The sequence below is a fragment of the Mustela lutreola genome, chromosome 13 (assembly GCF_030435805.1).
Source record: "Mustela lutreola isolate mMusLut2 chromosome 13, mMusLut2.pri, whole genome shotgun sequence".
NCBI lineage: Eukaryota > Metazoa > Chordata > Mammalia > Carnivora > Mustelidae > Mustela > Mustela lutreola.
The window spans coordinates 71,330,791-71,348,408 of NC_081302.1; the positions used below are offsets into that span (position 1 = coordinate 71,330,791).

Consider the following 17,618-nt stretch of genomic DNA (forward strand, 5'->3'; position numbering starts at 1 on the left):
TCTCCCAGGACTCCAAGGATGGATTTGGACTCATAATTTTTTCCAATTAATATCAGGAGTTTTTCTTTTCAATGATGCCTGCAAGAAATAAATTATACCAAAAATATATTAGTAGTAGTGAATGGCCAATGGCGCACAACTGAAATGATACAGAAAATAAAGAATTATCCTATATGGGAGGAAAAAATGCTGAACTAAGAGGAGCAGACAGGAGAAAAATACATATAATGATAAAAGTAATTTCCATTGGCCCAGAAACTCTTAAACATAATTCCCTTTGTATTCACTACATTATTATAAAGCACTAACAGGAAAACATTTAACATTTGTAAAAATCAGCTACTCTTAGACAATTTCTGTTGAAAAGTTATGTCTTGAAGTTTACACTTTTTAAAATATCAGAAATTGAAATATATGTTAAACTACTGTTTATACTCCTTATAGTGTTGTTAGTGACAACAAGTGGCACTGGGTGTTGACAGAATTTAGTCTTTGTCCTCCTATCCCATCATTGCATCTGAAAAAAATCAGGGACTGAAGGACCAAAGTTATTTTGAGGACCTCGTTTCATGAAAAAAAAAAACAGAAATTTTATTAGATAACCAGACTTTTCCCAGCAGCTTTAATGAAATATTTGAGTAAAAGTCAACTCTAGATTACTTTAAATAATAAAATGGGGTTATTCTCATGACTGACAGAGATGACATTTCTTTTTATTTTATTTTATTTTATTTTATTTTATTTTATTTTATTTTATTTATTTTGACAGAGAGAGATCACAAGTAGGCAGAGAGGCAGGCAGAGAGAGAGAGGAGGGAAGCAGGCTCCCCGCTGAACAGAGAGCCTGATGTGGGGCCCAATCCTGGGACCTTGAGACCATGACCTGAGCTGAAGGCAGAGGCTTTAACCCACTGAGCCACCCAGGCACCCCAGAGATGACATTTCTCTAATCATTATAATGTATTGTCTTACAACCTCTAAAGTTCTACAAACAAGGGAGAAGAAACACTATCAGCTTAGAGGGACAAGGACTCTGGGGAGAGGCAAGGGAACTGTCGGGGAGTTAAGTGAGAGCTGGAGTTAACCATGGAGATCAGCCTTGAGTCTTGGTTCTATAATTTATTGGTGGACCATCTAGTCATATAACTTTACTGAGCCTGTTTCTTTGCCTTTTTTTTTTTTTTATAAGTGAACGCCTACTTCTTGTATTTGTTATATTAAGTAAGCTATGTAAAGTGCTTTATCCTATGTAGTGCTTAACTGGGGCAAATGCTTATTAGTGAAAAATTCCTAAAGAAAGTATCATATCTACTCAGATTAAGTAACAAGTTGGGAATTAACTGCTGAGATTTCACCAAAAGATTTGCCTCTAGAACGTGGACTGTATGCTACCTGTCTTTCAAGATGCCCAGGGTTTGCTCCATATGTATCTGTGGAATAAATAAAATGGCAGTGGGAGGTCAGCCCAGGGAAGGGGAAGAGAGTCCCAGCCCCTTCTGACTGTGCATACCACACATTTAACTGCCCTTAGCTCATGTCAATAGGTGAACATGGGGCAACCAGAGGAAACCTGTGTCATTCCAGATAAAGACACTTGTTGAATGAATACATTTTTTAAATGCAAGTAGGCAATGTACCAGCTCCAAGCATAGATTGTCCCCAATCTTTCCTATTATCTACAGCTTCCATTTGGATAGCACTTTGAATTGATAAGCCTCTCTCACACATAGTTTGATCAGGGTAAGTAGAACAAATGTTCTTGTCTGCATTTGACAAGTAAGGAAATTGATGTTTTGGGGAGGTTCAGTAGGTTCTACCGGTCCTATAGCTTATCATTCTCCAAGTTGAGATTTGAATTCTATTCTTATTCCTCCCCAGTTCATCCCTATTCTCTGCCACTCTTTAGTGTCTTCTTGTTTTTTGGTATGATGCTGTGCAGAATTTAGCTGGCCTGGAATCTCATGAGAGTTTCAGAATTGGCATAGGCCAAATAATGTTAATAATGATAGCTAACATTTAATGAATGCTCATTATATGCTAGGAAACATTCTAAGTATTTTACATGTATTATTACACTGGATCCTTACCAAAAACGCTCTGAAGGCAGCACTATCATCATTCCCATTTTATAGATGCCAAGGCTGAGGAACAGAAAAGAAACTTGTCCAAATCACACAGCCAGTTGGTAGGAGCCAGGGTATCAACCCAGGTGTTGACTCCTCCTTTACTTGCCTCACCACTTCACTGCCCAAGTGAGCCAGAAAACTGCCTTTCTGACCCCTCGGATGATATGTTGATTGACCTTAAAGAGCTGGGTAGCACCAAGATAGTGCTTCACAGTGTAAGTTTGAGTGTCCCCAAACATGCTGAGGTCTAAAACTAGCCTCCGTATACAGGCAGTCATTGCAAAATGGATGAATCTTAACTAGTCATTTTGCCTATATCCATGTAATAAAGCACGGTTATGTAGGAAGTTAATATTTGTTCAACCATCATGGCTAAATGAACAGGAGGAAGGATGACCCAGGGTGTCCGCAACCGGGCATCAAGAGGATTCCAATCACTAGACACCCTTTGGTTCCAGTGGCCTGTGAATATGATAAGTGATTTGTGACACGCTGACCCAGGATCTCCCATGTGGTAATGATAGTCCCCAAAAACATACATGAAAAATACAATCTGTGTGAAGTCAGTGAAATATTAGGACATGACATTAAACCTGGGGATTCCAGGCATTTATCAGCGTACGAGGAAAATACCGAACACAGCCAGAGATTTTGATCGGCAATGCAGAGTTCACAGCTAACGTTAAAGTTGCTTCCAAGAAAGCCTGGAGCCCAACAATATTTTAATTAACAGAACAAAACCCAACAGCAACAGTCACAGTTGTTAGCATTAGGAGACTGGTGGATTCAGAGCTTGGCAACGAGGCACTAAGACACACCCGCTGGGACAGGTACAGATTGGTGACAAAGAGCTAAGGATCCAGCAGGAAAGCCAGCTTCTCCAGAACTTTCAGCAGCATTTTTTAATGAGGAAACCAATAATATGAGATTACATTTCAGAATCTCCATAACAAGACCCTGAAATATAGCCTGAAGGGAGCGCTGAAGGGATGGTTGCCACAGCGCGTTTTCTCTGGGGGAAAGAGCATGCTTGCAGAGTCACGGGGAGCTCTTTACCCTTCTGTTGTGCACGGAGGCGAAATGGGTGGCCCTGAGGAAGGTAGTCTCCTACAATAAAGCTGAAAACAACGTGAAATAATGGTTCATAACCATAGGCTCCTGGCAAGGGTTTGCTGGCCCTGGTACAGTTAGAAGAAACCGAATTCTTTTTCTAAACAGAGCCTTCTGACAACAAAATACTCTGCACAAGAACTTCTCCATTCTTAATGCTAAGGGGTGATGGCACAGGATGGCTGAATGTAGAAGGGGGAATAGGAAAGATAGGAAGTTAATGGGATTGCAGAGCCACTGGCATTCTTATATATCGGAGGATGGATGGCAAGGCTTGCTTATTGCTCGTGGCTGTGGGTACAGTGACGAGGAGTCTTCATTATATAACATTAAGAGAAGGTGAAGAAAAAAATATCTTTTTTCTCCTTTTTAGTGAAAGTTGTTAGTGACAGAATTGTTTGTAATTTCAGAAATTAGGAGTGAATGAAATGTCCAAACTTATGAAGGTTTTAAAATACATTATGATGTGTCTGTCCAGCAGAAACGTATTCACTAAATATTCACCAAAAAGTACATTTAAAAAAGTTTAGTAGACTGGGAAAGTTCTCACAATCTAGTATGAAGTGATAACATTTTTCAAAATTTGGTATGAAAGTTATTCCAGTTTTTTTAAACATGCAAAGAAAAAACTGAAAAGGAAAAATTTTCAGATGTTATCAGCCCTCTCTCTCTGACAATATTACAGGTAATTTTAATGTTTCTATTTATAATGTTCTGTGTTTAAGAACTATAATCATTATTATGTATTGTATATTTAAAATTACTGAACTTGATATAAGAAAAGAGAGGGATAATTAATGACAATGAAGCCGCACAGCTACAGGCATAATTAAAATTTATATTTATACTAAGGAGCAGACCCTAGTAACCAGTCATCTAAATAACTAAATAACCAGTCATCTAAAACTACAATAGAATATTTACTTAGTCAGAAGATGATCCCAGTATGGGCTATTCACTAAGAAATGCACATGGGATTTAGAAATAAAAGTATTAGTCCCAGCTGGGGGAGCTCAGGCCTGGGGCAGGGCAGCAGGGAGGCGAAAGAAAGCAGTTACTCATAATGCTCTATAATTGCTGGGCCCGGGGCACCTGGGTGGCTCAGTGGGTTAGGCCGCTGCCTTCGGCTCAGGTCATGATCTCAGTGTCCTGGGGTCGAGTCCCGCATCGGGCGCTCTGCTCAGCGGGGAGCCTGCTTCCCCTCTCTCTCTGCCTGCCTCTCCATCTACTTGTGATTTCTCTCTATGAAAAAAAAAAAAAAAAAAAAAGAAATACATTATAATTGCTGGGCCCAAGGTGTCCCATAGGAACACAGGAGAGGAGGAACCCCCCCAGCCACTGGGATCTGTGGAAGGCTTTCAGAAGGAATCTGACTTGATTCCTGAAGGATGAATGAAAAAAAAAGTCGGGGAAGGTTTTTTAGCAGAGGAATGTACAAAGACAGAGCTGAGTGAGGGTCATAGCTTTCCAAAGTAATCTCATAGGAAGAAATTCAAGGGAGGAAAGAAGAAAATTTGACCAAACTCGGTACTCTGGAGACGGAGAAGCAGAGAAAGACTGAAATGGTATTAGGAATTCTGGAGGAACGTGACAGGTGCTGGTATCACTGGATAACACAGGAACTGGAGATGGAAGAGCAGGGAAAATCAGAGATACCCATTAGTAAGGTAAATGATACACAATGCTGGGGTATAATCATTCATTCTACAAGTTTTTACTGAACATACGGCCAAGGACTGTTGTAGGTGCTGAGTATGCACTAGTGGGCCAGGCAGACAATGCCTCTGCTCTCAGGATGCTCCAGGTTTGCCTGGGAGAGAGACCACAAACAAACAAGAAAATGTGTGAAATGGTTAAGTGCCATAAAGAAAATTATAGCACTCATGGATGCCTCGAGACGAAGTAATGCAGTTATTTAGACTGGATGTCTGGAAAGGCCCCTTGGAGGGGCTCAGGAAAGATTAGGGATAGGACAGCAGTGTGATAATGATAAGGTTAGGACAGCAGTGGCGTAGCATTCATTGTCTGGACGCTTTCTTTGTGACAAGTGGATTATTTCATTAAATGCACAGTATAATCTTATAGGTAAGTAGCCTTGATGGGCAGAAACTTACCAGAGTCAAACACAACTCTGCCTTCAGCCACACTCTTTTTTTTTTTTTTTTTTTTTTTTAATTTAAATTCAGTTAGCTGAGGTGGCTGGGTAGCTTAAGATCTGCCTTGGGCTCAGGACTTGAGCCCACGGTCCTGGGATCCAGTCCTGCATCAGGCTCCTTGCTCAGCAGGGTGACTGTTTTCCCTCTGCCTGCTGCTCCCCTGCTTGTGCTCTCTCTGACAAATAAATAAAAATCTTGAAAAAAAAAAAAGATTTAAATTCAATTAGCCAGCATATAGTACATCATTAATTTCAGATGTCGAGTTCAGTAATTCACCAGTTGCACGTAACACCCAGTGCTCATCACATCACGTGCCCTCGTTAATGCCTATCACCCAGTTACCCCCCCCTCACTCTCATCCCCCTCCAGCAACCTTCAGTTTATTTCCTAGACTTAAGAGTTTCTCACGGTTTGTCTCCCTCTCTGATTTCTTCCCCTTCAGTTTTCCCTCCCTTCCCCTATGATCCTGTGTCCAGCCACACTCTCAAATACAAGTACTTTTATGTGTACCAAGTTGGGCCTTGAGAGGTAAGGGATGAAACTGTGAGAAGGAATGCAATTACCCAAGGACACAAAAACATGAGGAAAAAGGAGTGGGCTAAAAACTGAAACGTAGACAATGCCAGCACTGGGGGGGGGGGGGGGATTCTGAGGACAAACAGCTCAGCCATGTAGCCTAACAGCCATGAGACAAGCCAGCATCATAAGGAAGCAAATGGCCAGCAGTGCCCCATTGTCCACATGACCTAGAAAGGACAACAACAACACAAAACATCCATCAGATTTAGCAACCAAACAATTAGTGGTGACCTTGGTAAGACAGGTTTCAGTGCAGTAGTGAGGAGGCCAGATTGCAGGTTGATAAAGGAAGATTTCTTTTTCCAAGAGAAACAAGATAGAGGCAGCACACCTTGCTATGGGGGTTTGGGTTTGGTTTAAGGAAGGGTGAGCCTTTTCAGAGGAAGGTTGAGGATATAGAGGCAATAACTGATGTAGCAAAGTCCTCATAGGGACAAGAAAGGACAGTAAACGGAGCACAGGTGGAGGACTATGTCTTAGTAGGAAGAGGTGCCTCTCTTAGATAACAGGGGTGGGGATTCCTTTTCTTTGAAGTAGACCTTATTGTCATCTGCTCAAGGTGAAGACCCCGGGGGTGGGGGGGAGGGATTAGTCCTTAAAGGAGTTTTCCTGAAGGTTCCGCTTTGAGATAGGGCTTGCAGATGCTAAGAGCCTGAGTACAAGACTCCAAGGAGCCCTGAGGTTCCTGTAAGTTTGGAAGCCTTGCCTTTGCGGCAGCAACACGTCCACAGCTGTGGGATTTCCTGCAGCCAGGCCGGCAGCTGGGCCAGGCAGGGAGCTGGGCTGAGCTGCATCACACAAGCTGCCCAGGCGGCATCTGTTCTGGGAAGATCACTTGAGTCTTGCATCTGGCTTCTCTTGTATCATCCTGAACCCAGGGACTCTTCTACAACCAGAGCTAAACAAATTTGCACTGCAAGAACTTCTCTTCAAATTTGTCATTGAAAGAAAATACCTAATCCATGCCATCTGAATGTAAAATACGTATTAAAATAGAAAAGTAGTAGGGGTGTAGGATCTTTGGAACTAAGTGATCAGTGATATAGCTGGACTATTCCTTGTAGGGTTCTATTCTGGGGGAAACATTGTTACAATGTCTGCCTACATTTGATTCAATTAGGTCCTTTTTAAAGAGTTGAACACACAGCTTCCCTAGGCATGTAATTGTGAAACATTTTGTTGTTCTACTGTATAGCAGTCACTTTAAGATAACAAAGGCTTTTTCTCTGTGCAGGGTATTTCGTTACCAACTACATGCGTACAAAACAGAGGATGTAATCAAAAGGGTTTTTGGCATGGGTCCAGAAAGTTATCTGGATTAGTGTATAACTGGCCGCCATAGTTTCCAGTCCATTTCTGATCCATGACTTATTGCTTCATAACTGACAATTTCAAAGGTTTATCAGGATGGCACACAAGAGCTCAATCATTACTTTCCAGCTCATTCTGAAGTCTGTTTCATTAGTGAACATTTTTGGTTATTTAAGATAACAAATTAAGATAAAGACTGTTTTTTCCATCATTTCTCTCCCATTTTCTATCAACAGTAGAAAATGGTGGAGTGGAGGGACTATTAACTAAAAGTGTAAAATTGTAACAGGAGTACCTCAGGTAGCTGATAGATTCCACTCCTGAAATCAGTAGCAATTTATATTATAGAGAACGGATTTGACAGTTCATTTTCAAACTTCACATGGAACGCCTGAAATTAAAAAAACAAAACAAAACAAAAAACCAAAACAGCTGAATAACTGGGTTTTCTAGCAGTCTGTTTCAAAGACATTTTAAAAGAAAGAAGATTTCAAGAAATTTTACTGTTTGAATGATTCAGAGATTCTCTTTTGAAATATTTTGAAACATTTCAATTCCTCTCACGAAAGTTGAAACGTGTGACATTAATCACATCATTGATTGCGTCAAATGTTGTTGGGTCGCAAAGTATTGCGTCAAATGTTGTCAAAATGACTTTCTCTAAGGTCCACCAAGCACTTTAGAAAGCAGAACATTGGGAATAGCAGGACACCCTGAGGCCTGAACCAGCACTGCCCTCATGAGTGAGGCTTTGGAGCCCAGTAAAATGACTTGGACACCACCTTCTCAGGTATTTCTAGAAGAGCCGGTGCCTCTCCTCCCCCTTTCCTACCGGAATCAATTAATTCCTAATTATAACCCTGCTTCATGTTATTGACTAAAAATACCTTAAAAGTCTTCAATTTTCATTAATATCCACTTTTTAAAAGTGCATGCAGATTTTAATGCTTTTCCGCAGTATGTAACTCTAATGTGGGTTCCTGGCGGTTTGACCTTAATATTTAGAAGTTATTTTCCTCCAACGCAGTGGCTGTAATACTCTGACTCTTTACATCATTTCATCGTTGATTGCAGTCAGGTGATCATTTATTTCATTGATGAAATCAGGAAAGATTTAACATAAAACCCAAGGACACTAGTATCCCAACTCCGAAAGAATGTCAGCCAAACTGATCAGATAGATGATTTCAAGTGACTTGAATCCAGGAAAACTATGAGCTGTGGCATAGTTCAAAATTTGTGTCACGGTGGTGGTGATGGTGGCGATTCTGAAACCTAAAAATGGAAACTATCGAGAAATAGGAGTATGGTACAGCCCCTGATCTCCGAGTGAAACTGAAAAGGGAGTGGAAACTCCGTGAGTGGGGGCCACCGGGCCAGGCTGTCAGGCTTCGGCGAGGGTGGGAGGGAGGGAGCAAAAGCTCCTGGGGGAAGGAGTGGGGCGCTAGACAGTCCGGGAGAGCAGGGGAGGGAGGGGAAGGGAGGGGAGCGGCGGAGCGCGGAGCGGAGGGGAAGGAGGGAGGGAAAGTGGGAAAGGAGTAGAGAAGTAGACGGAGCGCAGAGGTTAACCTTGCACGGCTCCGGGGCGGGCGGCGCATCCCGGCCCGCGCACGCCGAGCAGCCCCCAGCGCGGGACGGCGGCGGACCCATGTCGCGCCCGCGGCGGGTCCCGAGACCCCAGCGGGCGTCCCGCGCCGGGCGTCTCGAGTCTCTGGGCGTCTGAGCTGCGGGCCACGCGGGAGTGGCGGTGGCGAGCCCGCTGGTCGTTATGAGGACGGATCTAAAATGACCAGCAAACGGAAACCCTTCCCGACGCAGCTCAGGCGGTCCATCAGTGAGCAGTTGCGGGATTCCACGGCCAGAGCCTGGGATCTGCTGTGGAAGAACGTCCGGGAGAGACGGCTGGCAGGTCGGTGCCCGCGCGACTCCGGGGCCGCGGGGCAGGAAGAAGCGCTGGCGGCTGGCGGCTGGCGGCTGGCAGCGTGGCCCGCCCGGCCCACCGCCCGCCGCGGCTCTGGGTTCCCCCGCACGGGTTGGGCCGAGCCGGCCGCGCTCACCCCCTGCCGGCCCCCGCCCGAGCGCCCGCGCTGCCCGCGCTGCCCGCGCTGCGGGGTGGGTGTGGGTTCCGTCCGGCGCGCGCGCTGACAGCCCGGCGGGGCGCCACACGCGGGTCCCAGAGCGGCCGCCGGGCTTACCTGGCAAGTCCGCCTCCGGGCGGCCTCGCCGCCGGGCTGGCCTCTGCTCCGCCGCCTTCCACTCAGGGAATGAATGAGTGCCCAGCCCAAGGGGTCCTCCACGGGGTCTACTCCTTCCAACGTCTTCTTTTACACGCGGGGCACCTCCACTGCGTGTCGTGAGTGGAGGCAGGGCGGGGGGGGGGGTGCAAAGCAAGGGAGACTCTCCAAAGTTCTGGGAGACCAGATGTTTGGGGTACAGGAGTAGGATTTGGGGAGACAGGTGGACCGACAGCTGTTGAGTCTAGTAGATGGCTGCCCACAATCCGTGCCCTGCTGTGAATCGGGCTCTCCTCACTTTGGGATTCGAAAGAGGGGCCTTTTGGAATCTATTGCCCCAGAACTGGAGGAAGAGAAGAGGTGATTATTCAGAGTTAAGGGGTCCTTAAGAATCCTTGCTTGGGGGGCGCCTGGGTGGCTCAGTGGGTTAAAGCCTCTGCCTTCGGCTCAGGTCGTGATCCCAGGGTCCTGGGATCGAGCCCCACATCGGGCTCTCTGCTCCGTGGGGAGCCTGCTTCCTCCTCTCTCTCTCTCTGCCTGCCTCTCTGCCTACTTATGATCTCTGTCTGTCCAATAAATAAATACAATCTTAAAAAAAAAAAAAAAAAAAGAATCCTTGCTTGGGTCAGAGCGCCAGCCTCCTCCCTAGTACCTCCCACAGCCTCCGCACGCTGTGACCTTACTTCTGTGCTTGCTCCATGGAACCATCTCCTTGTAGGGCCACGGATGCAGTGAGTGGTCTGAGCCTTCTCAGAGCCCTCATTCAGAGCTGTAGGTCGAGTTAGTCACCACATCATACCTGCCCCAATAAGGGAAAGCCGCCCAATGCACAGTTCCAGAGCAGGGTAGGATTTAGGATCACTTTTCCCAAGTGTTGGCTGCTAGAAGACGTTTCAGGGTTTGGGGGAAGTGTGTTTGGAAGGGTCCCTGGGCTGACCACCAGCCCAGTCTTGGGGACCTTGTTACCTCCTGTCTCTCCAGCAATATCTTCTGAGTTGGTCAGTGACCACAAGGATGGAAGAGAGTCCTAGAGAAGAAGCAGGTATGAAGTCTGAACAGAGGGAAGGGATGCCAAGGGTGAGATGGGAGATTTAACCTTCTCTGGGCTCCTCCCCTTTTCCCTAAAGTAGAACAGTAGAACTCCAACGCTGGATGTTCTGCCCCTACAGTGGGGCAGCCACCTCCCCCCAGCAGCCTGACAGCTTTCTGGAGTAGATGTTTGGAGCCTGTATCTCCTTGATTGTTGGGTCCTTATCAATCTAACTGGTCAAATCCAAAGCAGGGGTTACCGATTATTTCAACACTCAATGTTGTCAGCATAAAATGTTCATCTCATATATCCTATCCAACAGAGTGGCCCCGTTTAGTAAGCACCCAAGAAATAAATGGACTTTTCTGTCTGGACCCAGAAATAAATTGTAGTAACCAATAGGTTTGACGGTTAATTTTTAAAGACTTGTATGTGCATTGCAGACCTCAATTAATAACAATTGTAACTTTCCCTCTTATTGTGCTAAATTGTATCATCTACATGATGGATGGTATCAGAGAAATTTTTGTGGTCTAGTAAATGTTTGTTGCTTCATAACTTCAGAATGCTTACTGCAAATGTCTCTTTCATAGCTTCTGTTATTTAAGTTTGTTAAGTTTGTTAAATCAATGGATCTTCAGGAAACAAGTCTTTCCAGGAGGGCTGCCAAGGCTGTGCTGGGTTTTTATAGAAGCTGAGGCCAAAGATGACTGCAGCCCTGTCTTTTTCAAAAAGAGATCTGGGAAGGAAGAGAGTGAAATGTAAAGACTTAAAAAACCATGAAGGCTGTCCAGGAAAAGTCATCTATTCACACAAATTTTAGGCATTGCAGTTCAGTTAAGGTGGTGGAGAGAAATTGATTCCGGGAAAAAAAACCAGTGGTGGAGATTTTAAGATCATGAGTATAGAGAAATTAAGGCTAGAAGTAGCTTCAGAATGGTAAATATGAGTTCTCCAGAGCAGTGCAATTATTTTTTTTAATAGTGGTATGAGGTTTTAAAATGTTTAATCGGAATATTAATATCTGCTTACCCATAATCTGCTTACCACTTTGCTAACAGTGGATGCCAGCGGGTTATTCAGCTAGTACCAAACAATCCTCTGTGAAGCTGACTTCAACTTCTGCTTCTCCAAGTAAGCTGGGATGCTTGCCACAAAACCAAGCCGACTCCGTGAAGGAGCTTTTAGATGCAAATTGATTTTCTTGGGCTTTCTTGCTAAGGTAGCTAAAATATGGAACTTTGGCCATGAGACACTGAAATACTTAAGTTATTAATGTTGGCATCAATTCTAGGTGAAAGTGTTCTTCATTTGTAAAAGCGTTCTTTATATGGTTCTGTTCACAGTATCAGAATAACCAACTATGTGAATGTACCCCCAGAGAGTACCCATCCTGCCAAGACATGATACTGGCCTTTTTTTTTTTTTTTTTAATAAGGTTTTTGTTTTGTTTTGTTTGGGTTTTTTTGTTTTGTTTTGTTTTGTTTGTTTTTTCTATCAGATAAAAATTGTTTGCTGGAATTTCTTTAATTTCCCTAAAATTTTCTTCTTATTACCTTTAGTCAATAGGACAGTGTTCAGAGTGCTTCATAACAAACTCATACTTAGAGCATTCTGAAGGCATCTAAGTCCCCCTTTTACTCCTTTACACCCAAAGGAAGGAAATCCTCATTCTAACTCACTCTTCTCTTCATGAAAGGCTGTCTTGTCAATGAGACAGAAAGACAAAAAATAGAACAGTGTAACAATACTGAAGCCTATAGATTTCTGTGCTGTGGGGCCATATTTAGGAAGGAAGGGATTACATATAATCAGAAAAAGCATTTCTTCACACATGTCACAGTACAGGCAATGAAACCAATAGAAGGATAAGATATGAATGGTGTTCAAATATGTCTGTTTTATTACAAAATTATAAAAGGAGTAAGTTAAAGAAGAATTGATATTGGGAGCTTTTCTTGGGCCTCCTGTTCTGTAGTAGCTGTCAGATTTTTGTCAGATTGTGGCATTTCTGCCAAGGCATACTTCTTAATTTCCCAAGACTCTAAGACCCATAAGGATCAGCAAGAGTTTTTCTCATTTGTTATCTCAATATTCATTATTCTAATAATGGTGGTGATTGTTATTTATTACCAAGCTGACAAAGTTAGTGTTCAAGGCAGGATTCTAACACAGGTTTTCAGAAGTCAAAGGCTATCTGTGCCCATTTTGTCTGACACCATACTTTATGGAGACACATGAACCTCAAATCCTTTCTCCAAAGCTGTCGCTTGCAGTTAGTTTAAAAAAGAATAACAAAGTTAACCGGAAAAATGCTCTTTTTTTTTTTTTTTTTAAACTCGTGGAGGGACAGAGATAATCCTAATCTAAAACTTGTCTCCTAGTCATTCTTTTTTCTTTTTAAAAGATGTTATTTATTTATTTAACAGAGAGATCACAAGTAGGCAGAGAGAGAAAAGGAAGCAGGCTCCCTGCTGAGCAGATGCAGGTCTCAATCCCAGGATTCTGGGACCATGACCTGAGTCAAAGGCAGAGGCTTAACCCACTGAGACACCTAGGTGCCCCTCCTCTAGTCATTCTTTTGGGCTTGTTAGTATATGGGCTTATGGAGATTTGACATAGCCAGACCTCTAGTTTAGCCTGGCCTCTGATGGCTGTGCCTTGCCCACTACCATTGCTATTAAGAAGCCAAGGTCTGCAAGAATGAGATGCTGTCATAAAACCTAAATGTAGGTTTCTTCACGGTGGGTGAGTGACAGGTTCTTTTGGCTTCCCCAGATCTCCCACCACCACTGGTGACAATTCTTAACTTTCATAGCATCCTTAAGTTCTGTAGGCAGTGGCATACCCTTGAGCTTTCAGTGTTTGTAAGCAACTTGAACTACTTTTCAAATGTTAAGGTCTGAGAAAATCCAAATGAGTTTTCTAAAGCTTTCTGCTTCTTTATTTTAAAACCCCACTCTATTTTAATGGAAATGTAATCCATATGTTTGATTCCTTTATACTCACATAACAGTGTTTAGGTAGCTTGTGAACTAATTGATGTCCAAGTCTTTTGATCTCTTTTATAGTCTCATTTTAAATCATTTCTCTTAGACACAGGAAGTTCTATTGCTGCCAAGAATAAACTAACTTAAAACACTGAAAAGTTTGAGTTTCGATTAGAAACACTAATTCCACCAAATTTCAGTGAGTTCTAGTCATGTTAAAACAGGTTCATTCATTCTCAGAGTCAACAGTAGCATCCTGTGATGTGATGTAAACACGAGATTGGGACTTCAATGCACAGTGGGATCAAGAACAGAACATGGGCCATAAAAAAAGTTCCTCATTAAAATCTAAATGTGTTCCTTGATATCAAAAAGTACAGGGTGATACTAGCTGATCCTTTTCATGTGTTTTATATCAGAGTCCTTCCTTTTTGTTATCACTTGCCTATAAGAACCAGGCCATCCTACTCTGTCGGGTTTTTGTTTTGTTTTTTGTTTTTTAAATCTCTTGAAAGGAGAATACATGTAGATGTAATTTATATTAACACTGACAAAAAAATCTGAGTAAGTACACAGTTAAGATCAGAGAAGGAAAGCATCTCTTATATCAGGGTTCTTAACCTTAGCTACCTCATCTGGAGCCTTTCACAAATATCAGTGCCCTGGCTGCCTCTTAGAGATTCTGATTTAGTTTAGATAAGGCCTGGGGATCAGCATGTTTTCAAGCTCCACAGATGGTTCCACTGAGAGTGGCCTGGCCTGAGAGCCACTGACTTACATTAAGTACTCACCCAAGTCTGTGTCATTTCCTGACTGGTCAATTTTAGCCATTCTGACTGGTGTGAGGCGGTATCTCATTGTGGTTTTGATTTGTATTTCCCTGATGCCGAGCGATATGGAGCACTTTTTCATGTGTCTGTCGGCCATTTGGATGTCTTCTTTGTAGAAATGTCTGTTCATGTCCTCTGCCCATTTCTTGATTGGATTATTTGTTTTTTGGGCGTTGAGTTTGATAAGCTCTTTATAGATTTTGGCCAAGTCTGTGTCTAGCACAAGGTCAAAACTAGGCCCTTAGGGAAAGTTTTTGCTTAAGTGGAGTCCGAATGAGCTTGTTATTTTACAGGGGAACAAAAGGTTTGGGCCTTGTTGCCAAGGCAAGAAATTTGGTTTTGGTTTTACATATGATAAGGAAGCAAAGGATTTTTAAGTGGAAGAATGGCAGTGCCCCATTAAATTGCCACCAGAGTGGTCTAGGTGAGAGATAAATAATGATAGGGACTAGGGTGATAGTGACAGAGAGAGAAGGACAGATTTGGAATATGTTTAGACCGGAGAGAGATTGATGTGCTGGAAGTGAGGGTGGGATCAAGAACTCCTGGGTTTAGGGATGCCTGGGTGGCTTAGTCGGTTAAGCATCTGACCTCAGCTCAGGTCATGATCTTGGGGTTCTGGTATCAAGCCCCACGTTGAACCCTGCATGGAGACAAGCATCCGGCTCCATGCTTGGTGGGGAGTCTGCGAGTCTGCTTCTCCCTCTCCCTCTGCCCCTCCCGCCACTAGTGCTCACTTTCTCTTTCTCTCAAATAAATAAACAAAATCTTAACGGGGAAAAAAAAAGGAACTCCTGGGTTTGTAGCTGTAAGCTAAGAGGGGGACCACTGGCAGATTTGTATGTTACCATCCCAAAAGGAAGATTTTTTGGTGTCTGTTTTTTGACAGACGAGGAGTAAGGAGTTCTCCTTAAGCCAGACTAGACCAAAAATGCCTATTAGACATCCAAAAGTAAAAGTCAAAGAGTTGGATACACAAGTACAGGTTTGGAAGAAAGGTCAAAGCCAGATAAATCTGGAAGTGATTGGCATATAACTAATATAGAAGCCTTAAAACTAGATGGGATTACTTAGGGAAAAAAAGATGGAACTAAGAGGAGGGGCCAAAGACAGAATCCTAGGGGATCCTTTCTTTAGAGCACACTATTTGGGGGCACCTGGGTGGCTCAGTCAGTTAAGCGTCTGCCTTTGGCTTAGGTCATGATCCCAGGGTCCTGGGATTCAGCTCCATATCGGGCTCCCTGCTCAGAGGGGGGTCTGCTTCTCCCTCTCCCTCTGCCACTCCACCTGCTCGAGTTCTCTCTCTCTCTCTCTCTCTCTCCCTCTCTGTCAAATAAATAAATGAAATCTTAAAAAAAAAATAGAGCACACTATTTGGATGTGAACTTTATATACATATACGTATGCTAAATTTCTGGGGAATTAGAGAAAGCAACATCGTTTCTAAATTCAGCATTCTTATAGCAAAGGAATAGTAGTGCTATATTGAATAATCTTTTATGACAGATTTATTTGATTCCAGAACTGTTGAAGAATAAAACATAATCGTGAAAATATGTCTCACTAATAAAATATACCTTTTTAAAAAAAAAAAACTTAGAAATGTCATTGCAAAGTAAAAATTGAAAATTTCAAATAGCATTTGAAGGAAAGACTCCTCAAGTTTTCCCTCAAATACAAAAAATAAAAATGTGGTTAATTAAATTAGAGTGTTCTTAGCAGGAATACTCCTATGGTTATTATAACTTGTGGGCCTCCCCTATAATGATATAAAAGCTTTATATTGAAAAGATGACTTCTCCAGTGTCATAACCTCCAGAAATAGTCTAATCAAACAAAGCTGAGTTTGTAAGAAAAGTTCTGTGTATTGAAGTTTCCAAGATCGCATCCCTTTGCTGACCTTCATTAGTTATAATTTGTCCATAATAAAGTTGACGGAGGGGAAGTTTCTCAGAGAAAAATAGATAATGTCTTAAATTTTTGCATTTGTAAGGAGAGTAATTTAAACTTGGCTTAACCTATCTGTAGCATGCTGTCTAACTCTTAGAAGTAACACAATTTCCTCCTGGAATTTGAACAAGGAAATGATCATGTTCATTAATGGCTGGCGGTTGCTCTGAACAAGACACACAAACCCCACTAGTTGGCTGGAATTCCTTCTAGAGGACCATGTGGTATAATTCTGGGGACTCACCAACTTGATCATTTAGACATGGAGCATATATCTAATGAGATTAATATATATGCCTTTGTTGTGTTTTTTAAATCTTGTGTTGAACAAAAAACAACTTATAAAGAAAAATTTGCTAAAAGACCTTCTAGTTTACTGGGAGTTTACCCAATGATATGTTTCTATTCTGTTCTTTTGCAAGTTTAGTGATGTTGCAAAATGAAAACAAAAGTGGTTTGAAAAGTGTTATAACATTCCCAGGCTTTTTTCAGAAACCTTGAATGTTTAGTCCCAAAACAGTTGAGTTGAAGGACAAACATTTTTGTCATGTTTGTAGTTAGTCAATAAGTATTTATTGAGCCATGAAATAGCATCCTTGTCAAAGCATGTTGAGACTGTAGTGCAGGATATTAATTTAGTACTGTGGTTTTATCCTGGCAAAGCACACGAATTTTATTATGCTGCTCAAATCACTTAACTCATCTATTTAACCAAAAATAGAGCAAGCTTCCAGAAATTGCAAAAAGACAGTATAGAATGTGCCATGACTACACAATACTGTATTTGCAAATCTGCTGTGTTGAGCCATTTTATATTCTCAGACAATTTCCTTAGTAACGTCTTCATCCAAAATGAAATTTTCAGATTTTTATGGTTCTGTCATTTTGTGCAATACAGCATATTTTGCCTATATTTCATCATGGCAGACTATGTTTGGTGAATACTTTCCTTTCTCCTTTCTATATAGGAAATTAAATGAATACAAGCAGTGATTGTTGTACAACCCCATGAAAATCAGTACATTTACTAGCAATGACATTAAGTTGGGACGTCTTAATAGATGCTTCTTATTCTCTTTCCATCAGATAAGATGGAAATATTTTCAGGTTCCTTGAAGGATCTTTGAAAGCATTTTCTATTGAAATGTGATATTTATCTCTAGAATGATGTCCTAAAAGTACAAATATTTAACAGTACAAGTTATGCTAATGTACCACTACATGGGAATGTATGGATTGTCACAATGACATTATAAGGAAGGCAAGGCACTGTTCCCCCCTTTGCCTGACAGCGAGTTGCAT

At 42.3% G+C, this 17,618-nt stretch overlaps 1 protein-coding gene and 1 long non-coding RNA gene across 6 annotated transcripts in view; one reads left to right on the forward strand and one right to left on the reverse strand.

The window, feature by feature from the left end:
- The window catches only part of STARD13 (StAR related lipid transfer domain containing 13), a 522,962-nt gene that overhangs the window by 282,086 nt on the left and 223,258 nt on the right, over positions 1-17,618 (forward strand). The window contains exon 1 of one of the 5 annotated variants that reach the window (XM_059144443.1): positions 8,809-9,191. The exons of 3 other annotated variants lie outside the window; for them this stretch is intronic. In XM_059144443.1, the coding sequence (XP_059000426.1) occupies positions 9,068-9,191 (124 nt within the window). In that variant the 5' untranslated portion in view covers positions 8,809-9,067. Of the gene's footprint in view, positions 1-8,808; positions 9,192-17,618 lie in introns of those variants that run through there. One more of the 5 variants, XM_059144446.1, reaches the window with a different exon arrangement.
- On the reverse strand, positions 5,459-9,798 carry LOC131813904 (uncharacterized). The gene is made up of 3 exons (XR_009347030.1): positions 9,478-9,798; positions 7,578-7,673; positions 5,459-5,586 (listed from the first exon to the last, which is right to left on the reverse strand). It is a non-coding gene; the product is annotated as an uncharacterized LOC131813904 (long non-coding RNA).